At 36.3% G+C, this 22,976-nt stretch overlaps 2 protein-coding genes across 2 annotated transcripts; one reads left to right on the top strand and one right to left on the bottom strand.

Annotated features, from left to right (window-relative positions):
- Positions 1-4,176: 4,176 nt before the first annotated feature.
- Positions 4,177-5,115, bottom strand: LOC112650560 (olfactory receptor 13D1-like). Its single transcript, XM_035696887.2, has one exon. It carries the CDS (start codon positions 5,113-5,115, stop codon positions 4,177-4,179), a length of 939 nt encoding a protein of 312 aa, XP_035552780.2.
- A 16,004-nt stretch (positions 5,116-21,119) lies between these two features.
- On the top strand, positions 21,120-22,082 carry LOC112650247 (olfactory receptor 13C7-like). The gene has a single exon (XM_025432998.3). The coding sequence runs from the start codon at positions 21,120-21,122 to the stop codon at positions 22,080-22,082; it is 963 nt and encodes a 320-aa protein (XP_025288783.1).
- The last annotated feature ends 894 nt before the right edge of the window (positions 22,083-22,976 follow it).

Below are 22,976 nucleotides of genomic sequence, written 5' to 3'. Positions count from 1 at the left end.
GAGGTGGTGAGCTTCCCATTACTAGAGGTGTGCAAGAAAGGATGGATAATCACCCATTATGGCTGTGTTAGAGGATATGCAAACACAAAGTGTTAAACTAGATGCTTTTAATTCTGTGAGATTTGACTGTTGGGATCCCTGGGTGGCGCAGCGGTTTAGCGCCTGCCTTTGGCCCAGGGCGCGATCCTGGAGACCCGGAATCGAATCCCACGTCGGGCTCCCGGTGCGTGGAGCCTGCTTCTCCCTCTGCCTGTGTCTCTGCCTCTCTCTCTCTCTCTCTGTGTGACTATCATAAATAAATAAATTAAAAAAAAAAGAGATTTGACTGTTGTGTTAACTGACCTTTATATATTATTTGATAGATTAGAAACTTATTTCCCTTGGAGGAGGTTAGGATACTTGATATCTGATATTGGTATCTAGTAATTGCATTTGAAACCCTACAAATAATTGGAGTCAAGATCATTTTTGGTGACAGTGAGGAGATAGCCTGTTTTAGTTGATAATATGTCTCAGAGGTATGCCAGAGAAATTTTTTTTCACCATGAAATCTTTTATTTTATTGAATTAGTAAAGATGATAGAAGTGGCTTTGTATTATTCACATGTTTGTTATTCTTGAAGTGAAGGACATGTATACTTGACATGGTGCTGGGCTCCAATATTTCTAAGTGAGGATACATAATTTTTTTCTTTAAAGATTTTATTTATTTATTTATTTATTTATTTATTTATTTATTTATTTACTTTGAGAGCACAAGCTAGGAGAGGGGCAAAGCAAAGGGAAGAGAGAGAATCTCAAGCGGACTCCATGCTGAGTGTGGAGATCGATGTGGGGGTTGATCTCACAACCCTGAGATCATCACCTGGGCTGAAATCAAGAGTTCAATGTCCAACCGATTACACTACCCAGGTTCTCCAAGGACACATTTTAAAAAGTGCCTGAACTTCTTTTCTGTAGTTATAGGAATAGAAGCTGCCATCTGTTTTGGGGGGTAGACTCACTCCTTTGAGAAGGACCACAATGAGGAATGCTTTTAATTGTCTCCCCATATATTTTTATTGGGTTAAGCATAATGCTTTTAAAGGAGGCAGGTAACTAACCTAGAGCTAAATAGGGAAATGGCTTTAAGAGGCCCTTGTAAGGAAGTATGTCTGGTAGATACTAGGAGCACTGATATTCAGTACTAAAAATTTTTTCCCCCTCCATCACTTTATTTTATTCTCAAGCTAAGTAGTGTGTTAGTTAAACATGACAACCTCTTGAATGTATATGGATTTTGCATATACTCTTTTGGATCTGAAATGGGCTATAGAGAGCTTAAATACAATGAAAAGTAATTATAAGGTAATCAGAAAAGTGATGGAGAAGCACAATAAAGGAGTCTGGGGAAAAAATGACCAAGAACTAGGATAATGTAAAAAGTCCTCAGCAGTATTTGCAAGGGGGGATAAACTGTGTGTATTGATGCAAAATGAAGGTTATGTTATTGTAGTTGGTGCTAAAGGAAGAAGTGATTCCTGAGTACTGGTGAATTTGGGACCAACAGTGATTCTTAAAAATGACAAGTTTTTGAGACAGAGAGAGGATGAAAGAGCACGAGTGAATAAAAGAGACAGAAACAGAGAATCACAAGTGAGAGGGAGAGACATAGTATCAGAAAGAATCAGGAAGAAGAGATATACAGAGAGAAAGTTAGAACTAGGAGCCTGTGAGGGAGAGGATGAGGTAAGGTAAGAAAATGCATTTTATCTTGATGACGTCCCAATAGTTCATTTTTGTTTTTGTTTCCTTTTCCTTTGGAGATGTGTCTAGAAAGAAGTTGCTGCAGCTGAAGTCAAAGAGGTTTCCGCCTATGTTCTCCTCTTGAATTTTTAAAAGGATTTTATTAATTTATTCATGAGAGAGACACAGAGAGAGGCAGAGACATAGGCAGAGGGAGAAGCAGGTTTCTTGCAAGGAGCCTGTTGTGGGACTTGATTCCAGGACCCCAGGATCACGACCTGAGCCAAAGGCAGGCATTCAATCACTGAGCCACTCAGGCGTCCCTCTCCTATAGGATTTTTAAGAAAAGGTTTTATTTATTTACTTGAGCGAGAAAGTACATGTGCACAAGTGGGAGGAGGAGCGGAAGGAGAGGAAGAAGCAGACTCCCTGATGAATAGGGAGCCCCAAGCAGGTGTTAAAGGCAGACACCCAACCAACTGAGCCACCTAGGCACCCCTCTCCTCTAGGATTTTGATGGACTCCTGTCTCACTTTTGAGTCTTTCATCCATTTTGGGTTTATTTTTGTATGTAGTGTAAGAAAATAGTCCAGTTTCACTCCAGGGGTCTAGGAGTTGAAGAGACTGTCTTTTTTCCATTGGATATTCTTTCCTCTTTGTTGAAGCTTAGTTGACTGTAGAGTTGAGGGTACACTTCTGGGTTCTGTATTCTGTTCTGTTGATCTATGTATCTGTTTTTATGCCAGTACCATACTGTCACAAATGGCCAACAGACACATGAAAAATTCCCAACATCACTTGGCATCAGGGAAATACAAATCAAAACCACAATGAAATATCACCTCACACTGGTCAGAATGGCTAAAATTAACAAGTCAGTAAACATCAGATGTTGGCAAGGATGCTGAGAAAGGGGAACCCTCTTACCCTACTGGTAGGAATGCAAACTGATGCAGCTATTGTGGAGGTGCCTCAAAAAGTTAAAAATAGACCAACCCTACAACCCAGCAATTGTACTACTAGGTATTTGTCCAAAGGATATAAGCATAGTGATTCAAAGGGGCACATGCACCCCAATGTTTATAGAAGCAGTGTCCACAATAGCCAAACTATGGAAAGCCCAGATGTCCATCCACAGATGAATGGATAAAGATGTAGTGTGTATGTGTGTGTATGTGTGTGTGTGTATGTAATGGGATATTACTCAGCCATCAAAAAGAATAAAATATTGCCATTTGCAATGATGTGGATGGAACTAGATGGTATTATGTTGAGTGAAATAAGTCAGACAGATACCATATGACATTACTCATATGTAGAATTTAAGAAGCAAAACAGACGAACATAGGAAAAGGGAAGGCAAAATAAAAGAGGAAAACAGAGAGGGAGGCAAACCATAAGAGACTCTTAACTGTAGAAAACAAACTGAGGGTTGTTGGAGGGGTGGTGGGTGGCAGGGTGGGGTAACTGGGTGATGGGCATTAAGGAAGGCACTTGATGTAATGAGCACTGGGTATTATATACAACTGATGAATCACTGAACTCTACCTCTGAAACTAAAAAAAATGCATTAATAAGGGTTTATATAGTTATAAGCAGTGGAAATTAATTCAGTCTGCTTTAAAGGAACTTTATCAGCTCACATAACTGAAAAGTACAAGCATGAATGTTTTTAGAGCCATTTAACCAGGAGTTACTGACATGAAGCACACCCTAAATCTTTCCCTTAAATCTACTTTCTCCATATATTAACAGAGATGGCCAGAAGATCTGAGCATATGTTCTACCTATTAGAGACTGTTGGAAAAAAAAGTGTGACTCTTCTTTGACACACAGGCAACATTTTGGCAATTAAGTATGATTTGTGTGGCTTAGGTCATATGCTATCCCGAATGAACCACTGTAGCTAGGCAATGTTCATTTTTCAATGGACCAGTGTGTGTTTCATGCTTATCGTCTGATCAGAGAGTGTGGCCAGCCTCAGTCAAATATGGACAGAGAGTGGAAGGTTGTTGATTCCTTAAAAGAAAAAGATGTGTTTTTTCACAAGATGAGAGGATATTGTATAGACCAAAACAATATATACATATGTACCTTGAGGAGACTGAGAAAGAAGATAAAGAAGAGAGCAAAGAAAGAAAAGTAAAAGAAGGAAGAGGGAGAAAAGAGGAGAGAAAGAAGAGGCAATACATAGATAGAGACAGAGAGATATTCATCATGAACAGCATCCATCTTGACTTCTATGGAACGAAGAGGCATGGTTCCATATAACTAGGACTGCTACAAAGATATTACATGAGGTTTACATGGTTTACACAGAAATCCTCTGCAGTAAAAATGAGAATTTCACTTTACAAACACAATGCTCTCCGTTTACTGAGTTCTGTGACTTCATCTCTGACTACCAAAATATGTCTTCTCCCCAAATGTGTTCACATGTCCTGAGCACTTTCATATTTTCCGTGAATGAAAGTGTCTACTCAAGACTTTCTTCATAGCCTCTTTCACTTCCTTATTCCTTAGGCTGTAGATGATGGGGTTCAACATTGGGGTTACCACTCCATAAGACAGCCCGATGATCTCATCAATTGTCTTTGTGTCTTTTGACTTGGGCTTCATGTACATAAATAAGGCTGAACCATAGAATAAAACTACTACAGCGAGGTGGGCTGAACACGTTGAAAAGGCTTTCTTTCTCCCCTCAGTAGAGTTAAGTCTCAGAATGGTAGAGAGAATGAAAACATATGAAATAAAAATTAACAGTAGGGGAACCACTAAGAAAAGAATACTTGCCACTGTCATAATAAGCACATTCATGGAAATATCTGAACATATGAGTTTAAGAAGGGCCAGTAACTCACAGGTAAGATGGTCAATGACATTATTCCCACAGAAAGGCAACAACATTATTAGCACTGTTTGAACTAGGGAGTTTAGACAGCCTATGATCCAGGACCACGCAGCCATGTGCACATAAAGCACCCTGTTCATGACGATGGGATACCTCAGTGGGTTGCAGATGGCCACATACCGATCATAGGCCATCACAGCCAAGAGGACACATTCAGTGCAGCCCAACCCAAGGGAGACAACCATCTGCAGAGCACAGCCAATGAAGGAGATGGATTTTTTCTCAGACCTAAATATGATGAGCATCGTAGGAATAAAAGAGGATGTGTAACAGATGTCCAAGAACGAGAGATTCCCAAGGAAGAAGTACATGGGGGTGTGGAGGCGAGAATCCAGTATGCTGATGATGATGAGGAGGCTATTTCCCAGCAGAATTATCACATACATGATGAGGCAGAGCATGAACAGAAAAAGCTGGAGCTCTGGGTATTGGGAAAGTCCCACCAAAAAGAATTCAGTCACAGCTGAGTAATTCCCCATCTTCAAGTGTCCATGTCACCTGTGGAGTTCAGATTAAGTATGACTTCAGGAAATTTAAATTTATAATTTAGTTTAAAACGTTACTTTTACCTGCAATATTTTGATTTTTCACTCAGCTCTGGGAATCAGGAAAGGCACGAATACAATTTTAACTTATTGATGATGAAAGTGAAGCACTGAGAGGTTCAGTACTTTTTAGGGCCGTGCAGTAGCAGAGGCTAAGCTACTGATAACCCCAAGAATTGTGTTGTGAAGTGTCAGGCCTCTAATAAAATGATAGGGACAACTTAGTTCTAAATGCACATATAAATCTCATTATTGATGAATATTCTGAAATCTTTTAAAAAGGAAGTTGGTTCAATTTCTTAAATAAGACATCACGTACAGTTAGCACCATGTCATTTGATTGTGTATGTGACTCTCTGAGCCTCAATCCGTACACGGTGATGTGGGAAAGAAATAACAATTTGTTGTGAATATTAAATTACATGAAATATCTGAGTGTCTAATACATAGTTAAAACATTGTGTCTGTAATTATAATACTTTTATAATGATATCATTGATTATAATTAAGTCTCCTGACTGACTCAGAAAGAAAAATTTATGTAGTGTGTTTAAGGTGACAGTACTAAAGTTTGAGGTTTTAACGGACAGATTTTGAATATTTTCTCTTCTCAGATGGACATGTGTCTATTTTTCAAGGGCCAGTCTAGAAGTTAATCTGAAACTATTTGAGATTGGTTGCAAGGAGCTTCCAGGGGTTAAGTGGCCTGGTCCCACATTAAGTACAATTTTTTCAGAACCTGGATTTCTCCTCTATCAGTATAGAAATTCTTTTCTTAAAAAAAAAAAAAAAAGAAATTTTTTTCTTCTTTTTTTGTCACCAAACTCCTTGATGCAAATTTTATATGTTTTTAGGCAAGTTAATATGCTATAATACTAGTATTTAATGATAAGTAATTTTTTCTCTTAATCTTTATATATACTATTTGGAATGTACCTCTGTGTCTTCTGTATTATTTTTATTTTATAGCAAGAAACCTTCTGATAAATGAATATATAAAATATGCTTATGACAGTGCCTGTTACAAAGATTTTATGAATGTTGCTAAGTATTCCTATGGCTGGACAATAATAGCTAGCTAATGTTAATTGAGAACTAGCTATGTGCCAGGCTCTGTTATAAGTACTTTACCCTATTAAGTCATTTAATATTCATTGCAACCCTATGAGATAAGTAATTTATATAATAGCAGTATGAGATGCTATTATTATTCCTATTTTATGAAGGAGCAAACAGATAAATGGAAGTTAAATAGCTTCCCCAACATCTTGAAGCTAGAACCAGGATTTAATACCTGGCAGTCTAGATCAAGAATCTAGCTTTGATAAGCTTTCTTATCAAAACACTATATTACCTATCACAGCTCTTCTTTTTTTTTTACCTCTGGAAATACTCTGTGGTCCTTAGGTGTGTTGAAATTAACAGTCTTGCCTTACTTGATTTTTCTAGCCAACATTGATCTTTCCATTGTATATGTTCCTATGATATACAATGTTAATACCATATGAAAACTCAGCTGTGCTCCGGTTATTTTTTACTTGCCTGATATAGTATTTTAAGAAGACCTAACCTTTCATCTTTCGATGGACACCGAGGCTCCTTCCACAGTTTGGCTATTGTGGACATTGCTGCTATAAACATCCGGGTGCAGGTGTCCCGGCGTTTCACTGCATCTGTATCTTTGGGGTAAATCCCCAGCAGTGCAATTGCTGGGTCGTAGGGTAGATCTATTTTTCACTCTTTGAGGAACCTCCACACAGATGAATGGATAAAGAAGATGTGGTCTATGTATACAATGGAATATTCCTCAGCCATTAGAAATGACAAATACCCACCATTTGCTTCGACTTGGATGGAACTGGAGGGTATTATGCTGAGTGAAATGAGTCAATAGAAGGACAAACATTACATGGTCTCATTCATTTGGGGAATATAAAAAATAGTGAAAGGGAATAGAGGGGAAAGGAGAGAAAATGAGTGGGAAATAGCAGAGAGGGAGACAGAACAAGAGAGACTCCTAACTCTGGGAAATGAACAAGGGGTGGTGGAAGGGGAGGTGGGCGGGGGGGTGGGGGTGACTGGGTGATGGGCACTGAGGGGGGCACTTGATAGGATGAGCACTGGGTATTATGGTATATGTTGGCAAATCAAACTCCAATAAAAAAAAAAAAGAGGACTTAACCTTTGTGCAACTAGATTGTCACCCCCGAATGTTGCTAATATAGAAATTCTGGAGCTACTACCTTCCCTTCTTCCTCATGCTCTGCCATAGCCATACTGAACTTCTCACAGTGTGCCCCGAACATCATTCTCTTTTTCTCTTCATGCTTTTGTACAAGCTCTTATCTTAAACTGGAAAGGCCCCTTTTAAAGGCCCCATTATTCCCTTTTTCTAGGAAAACTTCCTGAACTAGTTTGGGTAGGATACTCATTTTGAGTGCTTCCACAAAACTGTGTTGACCTGTCTCATAGAAACTTCCATTTCTTTATTCAACTTTTAGCACAGTAGATACTGTAGTAGTATCAGAAATCCAATTGGGAAAAAGACACTGATCCTGAAAATAGACATTGGACACAGATTACTAAGGGAAGAGGTTATACTTTCTTTCCTTCTTTTCTTTTTTTAAGATTTCATTTATTTATTAGAGAGAGAGAGAGAGAGAGTGCACAAGCAAGGGGAGTGGGAGAGGTTAGAAGCACACTCCCCCTAAGGAGGGAGCCCCACATGGGATTTGATCCCAGGACGCTGGGCATGACCTGAGCCAAAGGCAGATAACTGCTTAACTGACTGAGTCACCCAGTTGCCCCAGAAGTTATACTTTCAAGAAACAAATAATTTCTGTGCTACGTAAAGGGTATAATATCCAAAAAATTATGGAACAGCTTATAAATCATTTTATCAAGCTAAAATAACTTTTATACGCTTAGGTATTAATAAAACTATGGTTTAATCTCATTTGAATATATATGTAAAAATCATAAGTAAATATAAAACCAAATCCAACTGTATAATGATTTCATAAATTCAAGGCATTCCAAGTTAATATTTAGAAATTTATCAGCATAACATGGCAAACAAATGGGTAAACAAAAAACCGTATATGATCATCCAGATAGATATAAAAAATCATTTGATAGAATTCAATTTTCTTTCTTAATAAAAACTTAGTAATTTAGACATGAGCCAACTTGATTTTAAATGATGAAACTGCAAGTATTTCCCTATAAGTCACATGGAGATTACTTTTATCATCATCATCATCATCATTTAATAATTATTTTTCTGGAATATCCAACCAATAGATAGTCATGATTTTTTAAGGATTCTGAAAATCTGGTTTGTGGTGATGGGACTTGTTATAATATGTGAGAAAACATGCTTTCATTTGTTATATCATTGAAAATTGCGATCTTGCTGGGCGCTGGAGTGGTTCAGTCAGTTGAGCATCTGACTCGATTTCAGCTCAGATCATGATCTCAGTGTCCTGAATTGAGCCCTTGTGTCAGGCTCCAAGCTCAGGAGGAGTTTGCTTGATAGATTCTCCCCCTTCCTCTCACTCCCCAACTACTTCTCCCCAGCTTGTTCTTGTGCTCTCTCTCTTAAATAAATAATTAAATAAATAAATAAATAAATAAAATCTTTTTTTTTTTTAAAGAAAATTGTGATCTTGGCAAATAATTAAGTACAAGGAAAATGCTCGTGATATAATATTTCAGATAAAATAAGTCTCAGACAATATAAATGATACATACATAAATTTTGTATACATGTAGCTGAAAGAAACCACATCAAAATATTAACTGTGGTTTTCTTTATCAGATTTGTTTGAGGTGTTTAGAATTTCCTGAACTTTTACATATTTTTCATATTTTCTGTAATAAAACTATATTTTTGACTGTAAAAATTAAAAAAAAGAATTAAATTCTTCTTAACAGGGAACTGCCCTGGGGCAAAGATTGATGTCTTTATATTCTTTCTAATGATTAGGAGATCATGGAAGAAGCCAAAAGGTCCAGGTATTTGTTGGCTCTGGCTTTCTCTAAAACCCTAAAAGGGAAAAGAACAGTCAATGGATTGGAAATTGACTTGAGATTTTCTGGTGCTTTATTACATACACTAATTAATGCTATTTAATATTCTGATTTCAATCAGTCCATCTCGCAAATATATCCACTCTCGGAAGACATATTGGTACAACCCAATTTTTGCAAAGGGATACTACTAGAGTCCACTATCTGGAATGTAACCAAGGTTAGCAATATGGACAGGATGCAGCAACAGTACCACGTGGTAAAAAGAAAGAGGAGATACCTGCCTGAAACGTAAGACTACAAGGAAAGAGCAGGAGCTTCTGTTACCTTTTCTTCTTCCTCTTTGTTCATAAAAAGGTAAAGTTTCCATTTCTTGGCTCCCCAAGTTTTATTCCTTTCCCCAAAAGGCCTGTCCCTAGATTATTTGTCACCATTGGGCACCACCTATGCAAGGAAAGAAAATTCTGAGATTTATGGGTCATGTGCATCTATTATCTTCTACCTGTATTTATCAACAGAAGTTTGTCTATAAAGCATATAAATTCAGCCAGAATTTCCTATTTTGCCCCATGAGCCTCTTATATCAGGCTACATGACAGTTATCCTGGAAGGCATCCTCAGGAGAAAATGTGGAGCACTGAGTATTGAATTCTAGTTCCAGACATAGTGTCCCCTATTGTTTATAAAGCAACTTTGTTCTTCACAATATGAAACATCCTTCACAGGAGATCCCCAGTGCTTGTCTGAATAAATAAGCCCTGTGTGTCCCCAAAGAAATTAATAATGGATAAGGTGTAATGAACAAAGGCAAAGGGAAAAAGCACGGTCTTTTCTTCTCTTTCTACATGGTATTGAGAATTATCCTCTTTTTTTTTTCACTGTGGAAAGCAAGTGCAATTTTTTTTTTTTTTTTTTTTTTTTTTTGTTCCTAGAAACACAGCAAAAGTGTTTAGCTCTTACCTATGGGAACTTCTATCTGAGCAATAGTCTCACTCCTGGAATTGATTCACCTTAGCTCATCCTACATGTTCTGACTATCTCTATGGTTGTGCTATGGAAGTCTACTGTGTCCTAATCCTATTATCCCTTTGTCTGGACTGCTGATAAGATTTATTTGAGAAAAAATACCATGTCTTAATAGAAAGAACAATTGGCTTGGAGTCAGAGAACTTAGAGTCCAGTTCAGTCTCGGCTCTGTGACTTCATAAGTATACAGATCTCAGGCAAGACACTTAACTTGCTTGAGCATGATGGGTCATCTGTAATATTAACATTATAGCATCTATTTTATAGAATTATTTTGAAGCTTATATGTTGATATATAATAGTCTTTGGCACAGAATGAGTTTAGAATGCATGTTAATTTAATATAGTCTCTCAGGCTGACATTTTCCCCCCTTTTTCATCCTAGGGGAAATGAATAATTTAAAATTATGTTCATAGATATTCAAGATACTTCCTTGATTTAATAATTCTATTATTTTATTGTTAATAATAATTTATTATTTTGTCTATATTTCTTTTTTCATTTTTTTATTTAGAACTTTTCAAATTAATGAAAGAAAAAAGATTGAGGAGTAGTTGTAAACTGGAATGGAGGAGACAAAGGAGAAATAACAATTATATACAGTGTGGGATCCTGAAGAAGATCCTGGAGTAGGAAAAGAAACTAGTGGAAAATTGGTGAAATTTGAGTAAAGTCAATAGTTAATATAATGTACCAATGTTAATTTCTTATTCTTAATAATTGTACTGTGGTTCCTTAAGATGTTAACATTAGAGGTTAGGTGAAATATATAAGGGGACTCTTTGAACCAATTATGCAACTTTTCTTAAAATTTAAAATCAGTTCAAAGTGAATAGTTTTAAAAAATATAAAACGTAAATTATTTATGATTTATCACTTCCATTTCTCCTCTTTCTGAAACAAATCTTTATAACTGCAACACTTTCTGTTCAGTTTTTAGGGTAGGATTTTTACCTTTTCTCCACACAGTAGGTAGCATGGCCTCTTGAGACTCCAGTTTCTAAAAAAAGGATGTAGTTTTAGACAGAGGCACACTTATCTCTATATATCATTCCTTTTTCTAGAATTTCACCAACATCTTTGTGTCCAGATGATAAATTCATTGTGGTTGTCCTTCTTCAAGTGAGTTGACCCCCTTGCCCTCTTCTTTTTGAACTCTGAGGCCCACTGTTAAGAATTCCAACATTTCAGATTACTGTGGGTACTGGTAAGGGGAACAGACCAAAGGTAAGGCTGTCATCCCTGCTAAAATGTTCTGTCTTGAATTTGTATCAGTAGTAAATAAATATGTGTTCTTTAATCTCTGGGCCCTAAAAATGTCCAGAGGACCTATCCATGGCTTTGGCAGCCAAATTAAATCCTTCTTTCTTTTCCTCTAAGGAATCTTGTAATCCCAGAAGTGATTTAAAGAGTGTCTAAATTGTGTGGAAGGTAGTAGTAGCATTTTGAGCTTTAGGGATATTGTTTCAAAGACCTAATCATAGTTTAGCTTATTAAACAAGAATTTATTTTTTTAATAAATTCAAAATTTCCTGATTAAATAAATAATACATACTTATTACAGAAAAGCTGAGAAACTTGGAAAACCCCAAAGAAATTAAATTCATCCATAATTTCAGTTGTAGTAACTATATATAAATATTTTAATATATTCATATGCATGTACTACATATAAACTTGAAAGCGTAGTGCTGACTTTTTAATATATTTTCTGAAATAATTGTATATTTTGAGTTATCCTGAGTCATTTTTTAAAGGCAATTGTAACTGTTGTCAAAATATTTCTACATGGAAAGTTGGGAATGAATAGTAAATAGAGAGTGAAACAGTAATTCTCCACTTATCTTTGACTTTTGAGTGTAATGACAATGGAAAAAGACTGGATTTGGAGATTCTCTTCATTTTCTTTCCTTTTTTTTTGTATGGAGTCATAAAAGGTTTTATTCTGAGTTGCACAAAGACATGTTGGCAACGGTAAAGGAAAAAATTCTATATTTCATGTAGACAAGAACTCAGATTTTTCTTTTAAGCACTTTGTGAACATTTCACATTGTATATATTATGTTTACTGCTTAGATAAGCCTAAGTCTGAGAGAAAACATTTTGAAAACACACACTCACCTAACCTCCTAACCCAATACATCATGTTTAATTTATTTTCTTCCTCATTTGAATCTTGTCCTTCTATGATCAACCATAGCACTATCTCCCAAACCCATTGACCCTAGTTTTATCTGTACTAAATGTGGATGCATGCATATACAATTTAGTAAAATAGCAAGAATAATTTAAAATCACTTGTCCCTCATCTTATAACTGTAGATGTTGCCATTTTGGTTCTTGCCATTCTATAGTTTCCTTTTTAACTTTGTTTCCTTTTTACTTCCATTTACTCTTAAAATAACAGGTAACACTATTTCTTTTAAAATGTTTAAAGGACACCAGATTTATCAGATGACTGTAAAATCATATTTTGAAAATTTATGGACAAGATATGTTAAGTAATCTTGATTTGTGGAGTGTGGCATATTTTTCTTCCTACTTTAGTGACCTGCTTTCTCTTTCTTTTTAGGTCAAGTTTATTTTTATTTTTTATTTAAATTCAATTAACATATAATGTATTATTGGTTTCAGAGGTAGTGGTCAGTAATTCATCAATCTTATATAACACCCAGTGCTCATTACATCCCATGCCCTCCCTGTGTCCATCACCCAGTTACCCCATCCCTCGTTTGTTTCTTATGATTAAGAGTCCCTTATGGTTTGTCTCCCTCTCTGATTTCATCTTGTTTTATTTTCCCCTCTTTTCTCCTATGATCCTGTGTTTTGTTTCTTAAATTCCACATATGAGTGAGATCATGTGATAATTGTCTTTCTCTGACTGACTCATTTAACTTAGCATAATATCCTCTAGTTCCATCCACATCATTGCAAATGGCAAGATTTCGTTTTTTTGATGGCTGAGTAGTATTACATTGTGTGTATGTGTGTGTGTGTGTGTGTGTGTGTGTATATATATATATTCTTTATTCATTCATCTGTGGATGGATATCTGGGCTTTTTCCATAGTTTGGCTATTGTAGACATTGCTGCTATAAATATTAGGGTGCAGGTGCCCCCTTGGATCACTACTGAAAAAATGCTCAACATCACTTAGCATCAGGGAAATACAAATCAAAACCACAATGAGATACCACCTCACAACAGTCAGAATGGCTAAAATTAACAAGTCAGGAAACCACAGATGTTGACGAAGATGCAAAGAAAGGGGAACCCTCTTACACTGTTGGTGGGAAAATGCAAGCTGGTGCAGCTACTCTGAAAACAGTATGGAAGTTCTTCAAAAAGTTGAAAATAGAGCTACCCTAAGACCCAGCAATTGCACTACTGGGTATTTACCCCGAAGATACAAATGTAATGATTCATCCCCTATTTTTAATGAGTAAAGCTGCATTACTCTTATAGACCTTCTTCTTAAGATTCCCCTTTGATAGAATGGAAGTCAGTGCAGTGTAGTACATTTCTCATTGGTGAGGTGGGAAAACACAGGATGTGATAATCAAAGCTATAGGTGCCTAGCCTCATCTGAATGGCCAATACACTATTTCCATTCCTTCCAAACTGCCTTCTATAACTCCATTTATCCTTTCAACTGGCTCTGCTATGACAGTTCCAGATCTTGTTATTTTAACTTCATTCACATTACATTACCCTACCACCTCTAGATTACATTTATTAGTAAGAGGGGTGTGACTTTAACAAGGAGACCCAAGATCATTTGTAAGAGATAAACTATGAAGCAAGAGATGGAATGAATATTTTTTAAAAAGATAATAGCTAACACAAAGGAAGCAAAAGCAAAAATAAAAGTATTGGAATTGCGTCAACTTAAAGAGCTTTTGCACAGTGGATGAACCCCCCCAAAAAGGCAACCTACTGAGTGAGAGAAGATATTCACAAATGATATATCCAATAAAGGGTTAATATCCAAAATACCTACAAAACATACAACTAAACACCAAAAGTCCCACAAATAACTTGATTAAAAACTGGGCAGAGTACCTGAATAGATATTTTTCCAAACAGGATATACAGATGGCCAACAGACACATAAAAATGTGCTCAATATCACTAATCATCAGGGATATACAAACCAAAGCCACAATGATATACCACCTCACACCTGTCAGAATGGCTAAAATCAAAGACAAGAACAACAAATGTAGATTTGGATATATAGAAAAGGAACCCTCAAGCATTGTTGGTGGGAATACAAATTGTGGAAAACAGCATGGAGGTTCCTCAACAAATTAGAAATATCATAGAATTCAGCAATTCCACTCCTGGGTATTTACCCAAAGGAAATGAAAACACTAATTTGAAAAGATATGCACCTCTATGTTTACTGAAGCATTATTTACAATAGTCAAGATATGGAAGCAACCCAAGTGTCTATTGATAGATAGACATAAAATAAAGAAAATGTGATATGGATGTAGACGGTATTATGCTAAGTGAAATAGTTGGATAGAAAGACAAATAGGAGAGAAAAATACTGCAACTCTACTCTCCTACTTCAGCATGTATCAAGTGAGGAGCCTAGATTTTGACTTTCTACCATCTGCCCTTCCACTCTGGGCAAGGGCAGGGTTTCAGAGGAGGACTAGTGGGAAGTCAAGTCTTTCATCGTGGCCCTCTAGTTATGAATCCTTTCATCCCCGCTGTGCCATGAAGTCCTTGTGAGGAGACTAGAGTTTTGCTGAATCTGGCAAGAATAAGATAGTGACTCTCTTCTCTAAAGGGCATGGTTTTAGAGGAAGCCTGCTGAAATAGATCTTAATAAGATCCAGCCTCTCATAGTACCTAAAATATCCAGGATACAAATGAATATCACTCCTCACACAAAGGATCTCAATTTGAATGATAAAGGACAATCTCCAGCTACAACAAAAAATGAGCAGATATTGGAATTATTTGACATTTAGTGCATCCATTATAAAATGCTTCAGTGAAAAAAAATGCTTCAGTGAGCAATTATACACATACTTGAAACAAATGAAAATATAGATGGCCTAAGCAGAGAAACAAATCCTTGCAAAAGATATGGAAGAAAGGACCAAGTGGAAATATTAGAACTGAAAAATACTATAATGGAAATAAAAAAATTTGGTGGGTGGGCACAACAGGAGAATGAAGGGGAAACATGTTGATTTGATTTTGTTCTTTTTTTCTAACTTTGAGCTAGAGTATAAGATCATCTCCTGGGATCCCTGGGTGGCGCAGCGGTTTGGCGCCTGCCTTTGGCCCAGGGCGCGATCCTGGAGACCGGGGATCGAATCCCACATCAGGCTCCCGGTGCATGGAGCCTGCTTCTCCCTCTGCCTATCTCTCTTTCTCTCTCTGTGACTATCATAAATAAATAAAAATTAAAAAAAAAGATCATCTCCTAATATATGTATTTTGGGCTATATATTTTCTTCTAATCACTGGCTTTAGCTGAATTCCATAAATTTTTATTGGGATCTTCATTATGAGTCAGTTCAAAACAGTTTTATTCTTTATTGTGATTTCTTTCCCATACTATGTTACTAGGAGTGTATTATGTAAATTCCTAACATTTGGGGATTTTTTTAAAGTTATATTTTCTTTAAGTTTTTTTTTCTGATTTAATTCTATATGGTCAAAGAACATTCTTTGAATGATTAAAGTTGTTTGAAAGTACTTGAAGCTTATTTTAGGACCCATTATACAGTCACAGTATTCATTGTGCTACATATTCCATTTACTGAGTTCCTCATTTGATCTGTTAAATGTTTCATACCCTATTACCACGTGATTCTTTTTTTTTTTTTTTGTAACTATTTATTCCTGCTTTATGCCACAAACATTCTTCCTTATCACATCAAGGATATTTATTTTGCTCATTCAAATTTTTGCTCCCTCTGTTCAATGAATTCTTTCTCATATTGATTTTAAGTTGCCCATTTTATTGTCTTTCTTTTATAATGGTTGTGTTCACCATTTATCACATTATTCTTCTCTATGGAGTTCATTTTCCCCTCCAGTATTTTGGTCAATAGAGTGTACCTTATTTAAAAAAAGGAAAAGGTCAAGGCCACAACTTGTACTATTTCAGGTGAGTTCAAAGTTTGGGGTTCCTCAAGGCAGAGAGCCCATTATACTGTATTGGGTATGTACAAGTATGTTTCCTCCCCTGGAAACCCTGACTCTTTTCCTTACCTCTATCTGGATGCTATCGTTTTCTGAGTCCGTATCTTCACTGTAAAAAATATCCCAGCTTTTTTTAGTGAGATAAAGCAGAAAGAGGGAACTCTCCAGGTAGGCTGCTCTGTGTGCACTTTTAATGACTTGTCTCTTCACCCTTCTTAGTGCTGGACCACTCTGATGTTATTGTATCTACCTTAGCTTGTGAGGGTTAGAGGAGGGTGGAGCATAATTTCCTCATGGCAATGCAATAGAGAAAGAATAACCTGATTCAAAACTATTCCCACAATGCATTTCTTGTCAATGGCTACATTATTTCCTTGGATTTCTTCCAGTTGCATTCATTCTATTCTTCAGATTGATACATTTTAAATCTTATTTCTATAGCAGTTCCATGTTTGAGTAGGGGAAAAAGTCAGAAGATTATGCCACTTTATGCTTTCCAGAAGCTGAACATATATTACTCTTAGATTGTTTATTGAATGATTAATTAGATTAAGAAGTTACTAAAAAACAACCCTCCTTCTGAGACCTGTCTTTCAACTCAGTTGAGTTAGATTGACCTGTTATTGTTCCCATTCCTCCATCTCTTGCTATCTCAGTCACATTTACTGATGTGTTTATTTTATTTTTTTTGATGTGTTTATTTTTAATCACACCTCTTATTCTTTACTGCTTGGCTTTGGGGATATTGTATTTCCCACTTAAATTCTAGCTAACTGATCCCAATTTGATGTCCCTGTTCTGTTCCTTATATAATGTGATATTTTCTTTCTACCTTTTACTAACCTTCCAACCTACCACTCTTCTCTCTTCCTAGATTTTCTGCTGCCAGGCACAAAATCCACCTGTGAGAGGAACAGAGAGCTTACAAACAGGAGAGAGAATGATGAGAGTGTGAGAGAGACTGTGATCAAATGAGTTGAATACACTGATCCTGATGTGGCGGCATTATGACTAATAATAACCACTTTGATAAATTTTAGACTGAGGACCAGAGGATCTAGGTGAGGTTTTGGGTCTATTCAATAAAAATGCATGAAAACATTGCTCTTAATCTAACTTTAAGGTGATGAAACTAAATTTTTTAGAGTTATCATGAAATCAAAATTTTGTTCACAATTCAGATAAAATATAGCCACATTTGCATGGAGTAATTTGCTTTAGAGAAGAGAAGAGGCTTGAGCCAGATTCAGTGTCTTGTACTTAACTATGTTGTTAGTTTGTCTGTACACAGACTAAAATGAACAGGTATACTAGCTTCCTGGTAAAAGGACATGAAGATGGTATCTGAATGACATCTACCTAAGAGATACAGAGGACCTGGAAGTTATAGAAATGGAGTAGCATGTGTCAGCTCCTCAGGAAAAAGCATGCATTGACGTGTGGCCCAACATTAGGGAGAGCATGGTAAAGGGGGAATCTAGGGCAAAGTCTGTTTGGAATATAGACAGGCAGTTGGTATTATGGGAGTCGACCTCAGATATTAAGACCCTAGGTATTGCTTGCCATTCTTCTAATGGGCTGTAGTACCTCAGAGGGGACCAAAGTAATTTATGGGGTTTAGGGAAGAATAGATATTATTCTTGAGATGAGGAGGCCTCAATTAGCAAACACTTAAGTAAAATAGAAAAAAAGGAGAAGTTGAGGCTAGGGCTTAGAAATGTTGAAGAGAAGTCCTTGATCATGAACTCCTATGAGTTCATGTTGATTGCTTCTTACCATATTTGTCCTGGGGACGGATGAGGGTTGTAGCTGTAAGTGATATTTATGTGGTGGCTGGGTACATTTGAGACAACAGGTGTATAATCCTATACCTACTAGAGTGGTTTAGAGAAATACACCAAATATTCTCTTTTTGTTCCTCATTTGAAAGTTCTAAAAATAGTGCTGTCTCACAGTATTACTGTGAGTAGTACTGCCCAGACACCTGGGTCCTGTATTTCCTCAATGCCTGGGCATGGTGCTGGTGAGGCAGCCCAGGCTTAGACTGGGTTTCATGTGAATCCCGGTCACAGGAAGTTGGGGTTACCAGGTTAACAAATGAAAATAGATAACACCCTCTTAAATTTGAATTATTGCTGATTGCCTTTGCATATGTACACTGAGATAAAAATATTTCATAGGAAATATTTGTACTAAAATTGCTGTTATGTGAAATAAGTTATAAGCATCTCTTCTACATACCTTTTAAATTATAAGTATTTGGCTCCATTTAACATTCTTTTGTGTAATTTGCTTATAAAACTTGCAGTTACGGCCTATCTTCCATTTGTATTGTTACATAGTCTTAACTGTGCTCACATCAAAACTATTTACTTCCTTTGTCCACTGAACGTTAATGAGAAAACATGCTTAACATTTGGATTATGAGTCAATATACTGAAAAAATGCTAGCATAACGTTAAGAACTCTTGGAATTGCTCTTTAAATTTATTTTGTTATTTTGTTGAAATAGATAATACCATCCTTCACGGCATAAATTGCTTTCCCATTGCTCAAGATTATGTTGCATCTTTTGCTCAGTGACTTTTAAAAAATGTTCACTGTCAAGAAAGAATGCAGTTGTCAAATTTTACTCCCTTCTTTTTAAGACTACTCACGATGATTTTTGCTTGTTTCTGTGCTAAACGAGTATTTCATAACATTCATGTAAAATTATTGAATTCTTCAAATGTTGGTAATTGATTTCAAAAGATAGTCATAGAAAATGTCATAATATTTATCTCCTTCAAGTTGGAACTTATTTTCATGTTCATAAGTAAAATGTGATTTGCTCACATCATGGAAATTATTGATATGGTCTGTTTCATGTTGTGTCATACCAGTGTTGGCATGACTGAAGAACTAATAGGTTAAGTTTGGGGTATTGTGTATGTATTTAAATAGAGGGCATGAGTGAGCAAAATTAAAATGACCATACCTATTATCCTGGCCATTTAGAGAGGGCAATGAGACCAGAATAATGTTTATCTACTCTGAGAATCCAGGATTTAGAGGTCAAAATAAAGGTGATTGGTAGATAATCTATTAAGAACAAAGTATCATTTTGACCTAAGCATCACAGAATACCCCCACATGTCTCTATCAGATATAGTCAATTCTGATGACTGTGTCCTGACCATTTTACCTGGGGTAGCACTTCTAAATTTGCTCTTCCCAGAAGGTATAAAGTCAGAATTATTTGTTTTTTTGTGAGTTACACTTAATTGTATTAGCAACTTTGTTTTAATTGCTTCTAAGGGATTTCATCCCAAAAGTGCTAGAAAGTTCCTAAATTCTAACCAATCCACATTGCAAAGTTTAAATTACTTTTGGGATTAGAAAAATCCTCAAAGCAGCAAAGACTCTAAGTTGGTTTGGTGCTCCATTGGCTGGTCCTTTAAAGGTTCTTTTACTAGTGAAGTGACTGTAAAGAGCCCTACCTTTCAATTTTACTGGAAGTCAGTTCTGTTTTTATACTGGTTAATTGTTGTGTTTCTTTGTTTTTGTTATTTTTTTTTTTTACTGTAGCAATGATAGCTACTTGTTATTAATGAAAACTGAGAAGTAGAGAGTTATTTTGGTTATATTATTGAATTTATTGAGGTGGAATTTATGAGACTAGCAATCTCACAAAAGAGTAGGACTTCTGTTTCTGGCACTTTAATGTAGAAACATTGTATTCTAGTGAATTGGGGATATAAATAATTGTAACATATTACTAATGCTTAAGAATATTTTGAGTAACCTATATCTCCTTATTATGGGTATTCTGAATATGCAGTGAGAAAATGATTGGCAGAGCAGCTCTTTGAGCAAAGTTGATTTCTGTGCAGGGAACAGATAATATGTATTTTCTCATGCCTGCAAGTAAAAGAGTAAATCCCCCATCACTTGAATTTCTTAGATTATACCTTTATTATGGTTTGTAGATTGAGACATGTGCACTGGAGTTTTTCTGAGATCAACTTGTAATTCATTATATGTATTAGGCAGGGTGGTAGAGCTACCTAGACATCCCAACTTGTACTGAAAAAGACAAGAATAATTTTGTCCATGTCTAAAAACTGTTTTCTTTTTTTCTTTTACAACCATTAGTAATGTCTATAGTTAATATCCTTAGGATATTACAGGTATACCTTTTCCCCCAGGTTTGAATTAAACAAAAGTTCTTTTTCTAAAAATGTATCTTTTCAGCTCATTTTTCTGGCCACAAAGTTCTGAAACTGAGATGAAGTTACCATTGAAGCAGGACTTCATACACCATTTTGTTTTAGTAACTGAAGAACAGTGATTTTCGTTGATGCTAATGTATTAGTTGTGTTTTGGATTGTTTGATCAAAATGTTATGGTGATGTGGCATTCAAAAAATTTCAGATTCATAATGTAAGTGAGATACACAATTCTAACCCAGTTGTATGTGTTCTGAATCTCTTTTCTAACAAAAGCTTTTTTTTTTTTTTGAGCTACAGTCTCCATGAGATCTAAAGTTCTAACTGAGGTTAGAGGATCATTATATAGTCTTATGCTATCTATGTATCCAGTTATAAGTCCATATTGCCCCTAAGGGAAGCTGCTTAAGGATGCAAACAACTCTTGCAAGCACTGCTGTAACAGATCCACATGTATTCTAGCTGTTGCAGAAGTCATTTTAGTCAAAGAAAATATTAACATGGGAGAGACCAATCAGTCTTCTGTGACAGAATTTGTCCTTTTGGGACTTTCTGGCTATCCAGAGCTTGAGGCCATTTACTTTGTGCTGGTACTGTGTATGTACCTGGTGATCCTGCTGGGAAATGGAGTCATCATCATTGTAAGTGTCTGTGACACCCACCTACACACCCCCATGTACTTTTTCCTCAGTAACTTATCATTCTTGGATATTTGCTATACCAGTTCTTCTATTCCCCTATTTCTCAGCAGCTTTTTAACATCAAAGAAAACCATTTCCTTCTCTGGATGTGGAGTGCAAATGTTTCTTTCCTTTGCTATGGGAGCCACAGAGTGTGTCCTTCTAAGCATGATGGCATTTGACCGCTATGTGGCCATCTGTAACCCTCTGAGATACCCCATCATTATGAGCAAGACTTCATATGTGCCCATGGCTGCTGGGTCCTGGATCGCAGGAGGTGTCAATTCTGTGTTGCAAACCTGTCTTGCGATGCGGCTTCCCTTCTGTGGGGATAATGTCATTAATCATTTTACTTGTGAAATCTTGGCTGTCTTAAAATTGGCCTGTGCTGATATCTCCATAAATATCATTAGCATGGTTATTGCTAACATGATTTTTCTTGTGGTCCCAGTACTTTTCATTTTTGTTTCCTATGTTTTCATTCTCTCCACTATCCTGAAGATTCCTTCTGCAGAGGGGAAGCGCAAAGCCTTCTCCACCTGCTCTGCCCACCTAACAGTGGTGATTATATTCTATGGAACCATCCTCTTCATGTATGCAAAACCCAAGGCTAAAGACTCATCTGGTGCAGACAAAGTACAAGTCACAGACAAAATCATCTCTCTATTCTATGGAGTCGTGACACCTATGCTCAATCCTCTCATCTATAGTTTGAGGAACAAAGACGTGAAAGAAGCTGTGAAGAATGTACTGTGTCGGAAATGCTCCTCAGAGGCGATGTGACTGCTTTTAAAGAAATTCTTTTTTTCTGAATGCAGGACTAGTTCTCACCTAGAGGTTTCAAAGAAAATATAAGGGTTGGTGGTACAATTAATTCTTGAAATTCTCATTTTTCTGTTCCTGATATTTAAATGTGAGAGAAATGTAGAGCCTACTTTTTCCTTCATAACTGGATTAAGGAGAAATGGGTAATTTATGGGTAAAAGCAACTTATGGGTAAAAGGATTCTCATCCAAATCATCCACCTTCTCATGGATAACAGAATTTAGTTTAACTCTGGAATAATGAGTTCTATAATCTTATGTGAAAGGAAGTGCCATTTTACTAGCTTAAATTCTCATCCTCTATGTGCATTGTTTTTCTAGTGTCTTATCATTTTTAGGAATATAAAGAGGAATATAAATATCAACAAAAATAATTTCTAATGGGGCAGTCTTTGATCACATAGAGGAGAAGTGTGAGCATTTTAAGTGTTAGATACCTGGTCTGTGTGTATGCCATAGAGAGACAAGAGTAGTAAAATGAAGCTATTTTTCCTAGGGCAATTTCCTTTTCGCTGCAAACTGGCAGGCATACTTCTGTGCAGAAGTGTCTGAGGCAATGTGAGTCATTGCACAGCTACCCCAGCTGACAGGGAGATTTGGCTTATCGTAGGTTTTAATAGATGAGCAGTGGCATCGTTGAGTGAAAATCATTGTTACTGTTAAGTGACTCAAAAAATTAGTTTCCAAAGAACTTATTTGCATAATTCTCTGAGAACATGGTAATAATGGGTTTAGAATGTCATAAATTAGGTATTTTTGCAGTTACATGAATTTCCTGTAGAATATGAGCTTTCTATTCATTCAGTCATTTATTCCTTTATTTAATTATTCAAGTAACCAGTATTTACTGAAG

The sequence above is a fragment of the Canis lupus genome, chromosome 11, assembly GCF_003254725.2.
Source record: "Canis lupus dingo isolate Sandy chromosome 11, ASM325472v2, whole genome shotgun sequence".
In the NCBI taxonomy this organism is placed as follows: domain Eukaryota; kingdom Metazoa; phylum Chordata; class Mammalia; order Carnivora; family Canidae; genus Canis; species Canis lupus.
The sequence above is the reverse complement of the archived record's forward strand: the minus strand, read 5'-3'. Positions and strand labels throughout refer to the sequence as shown.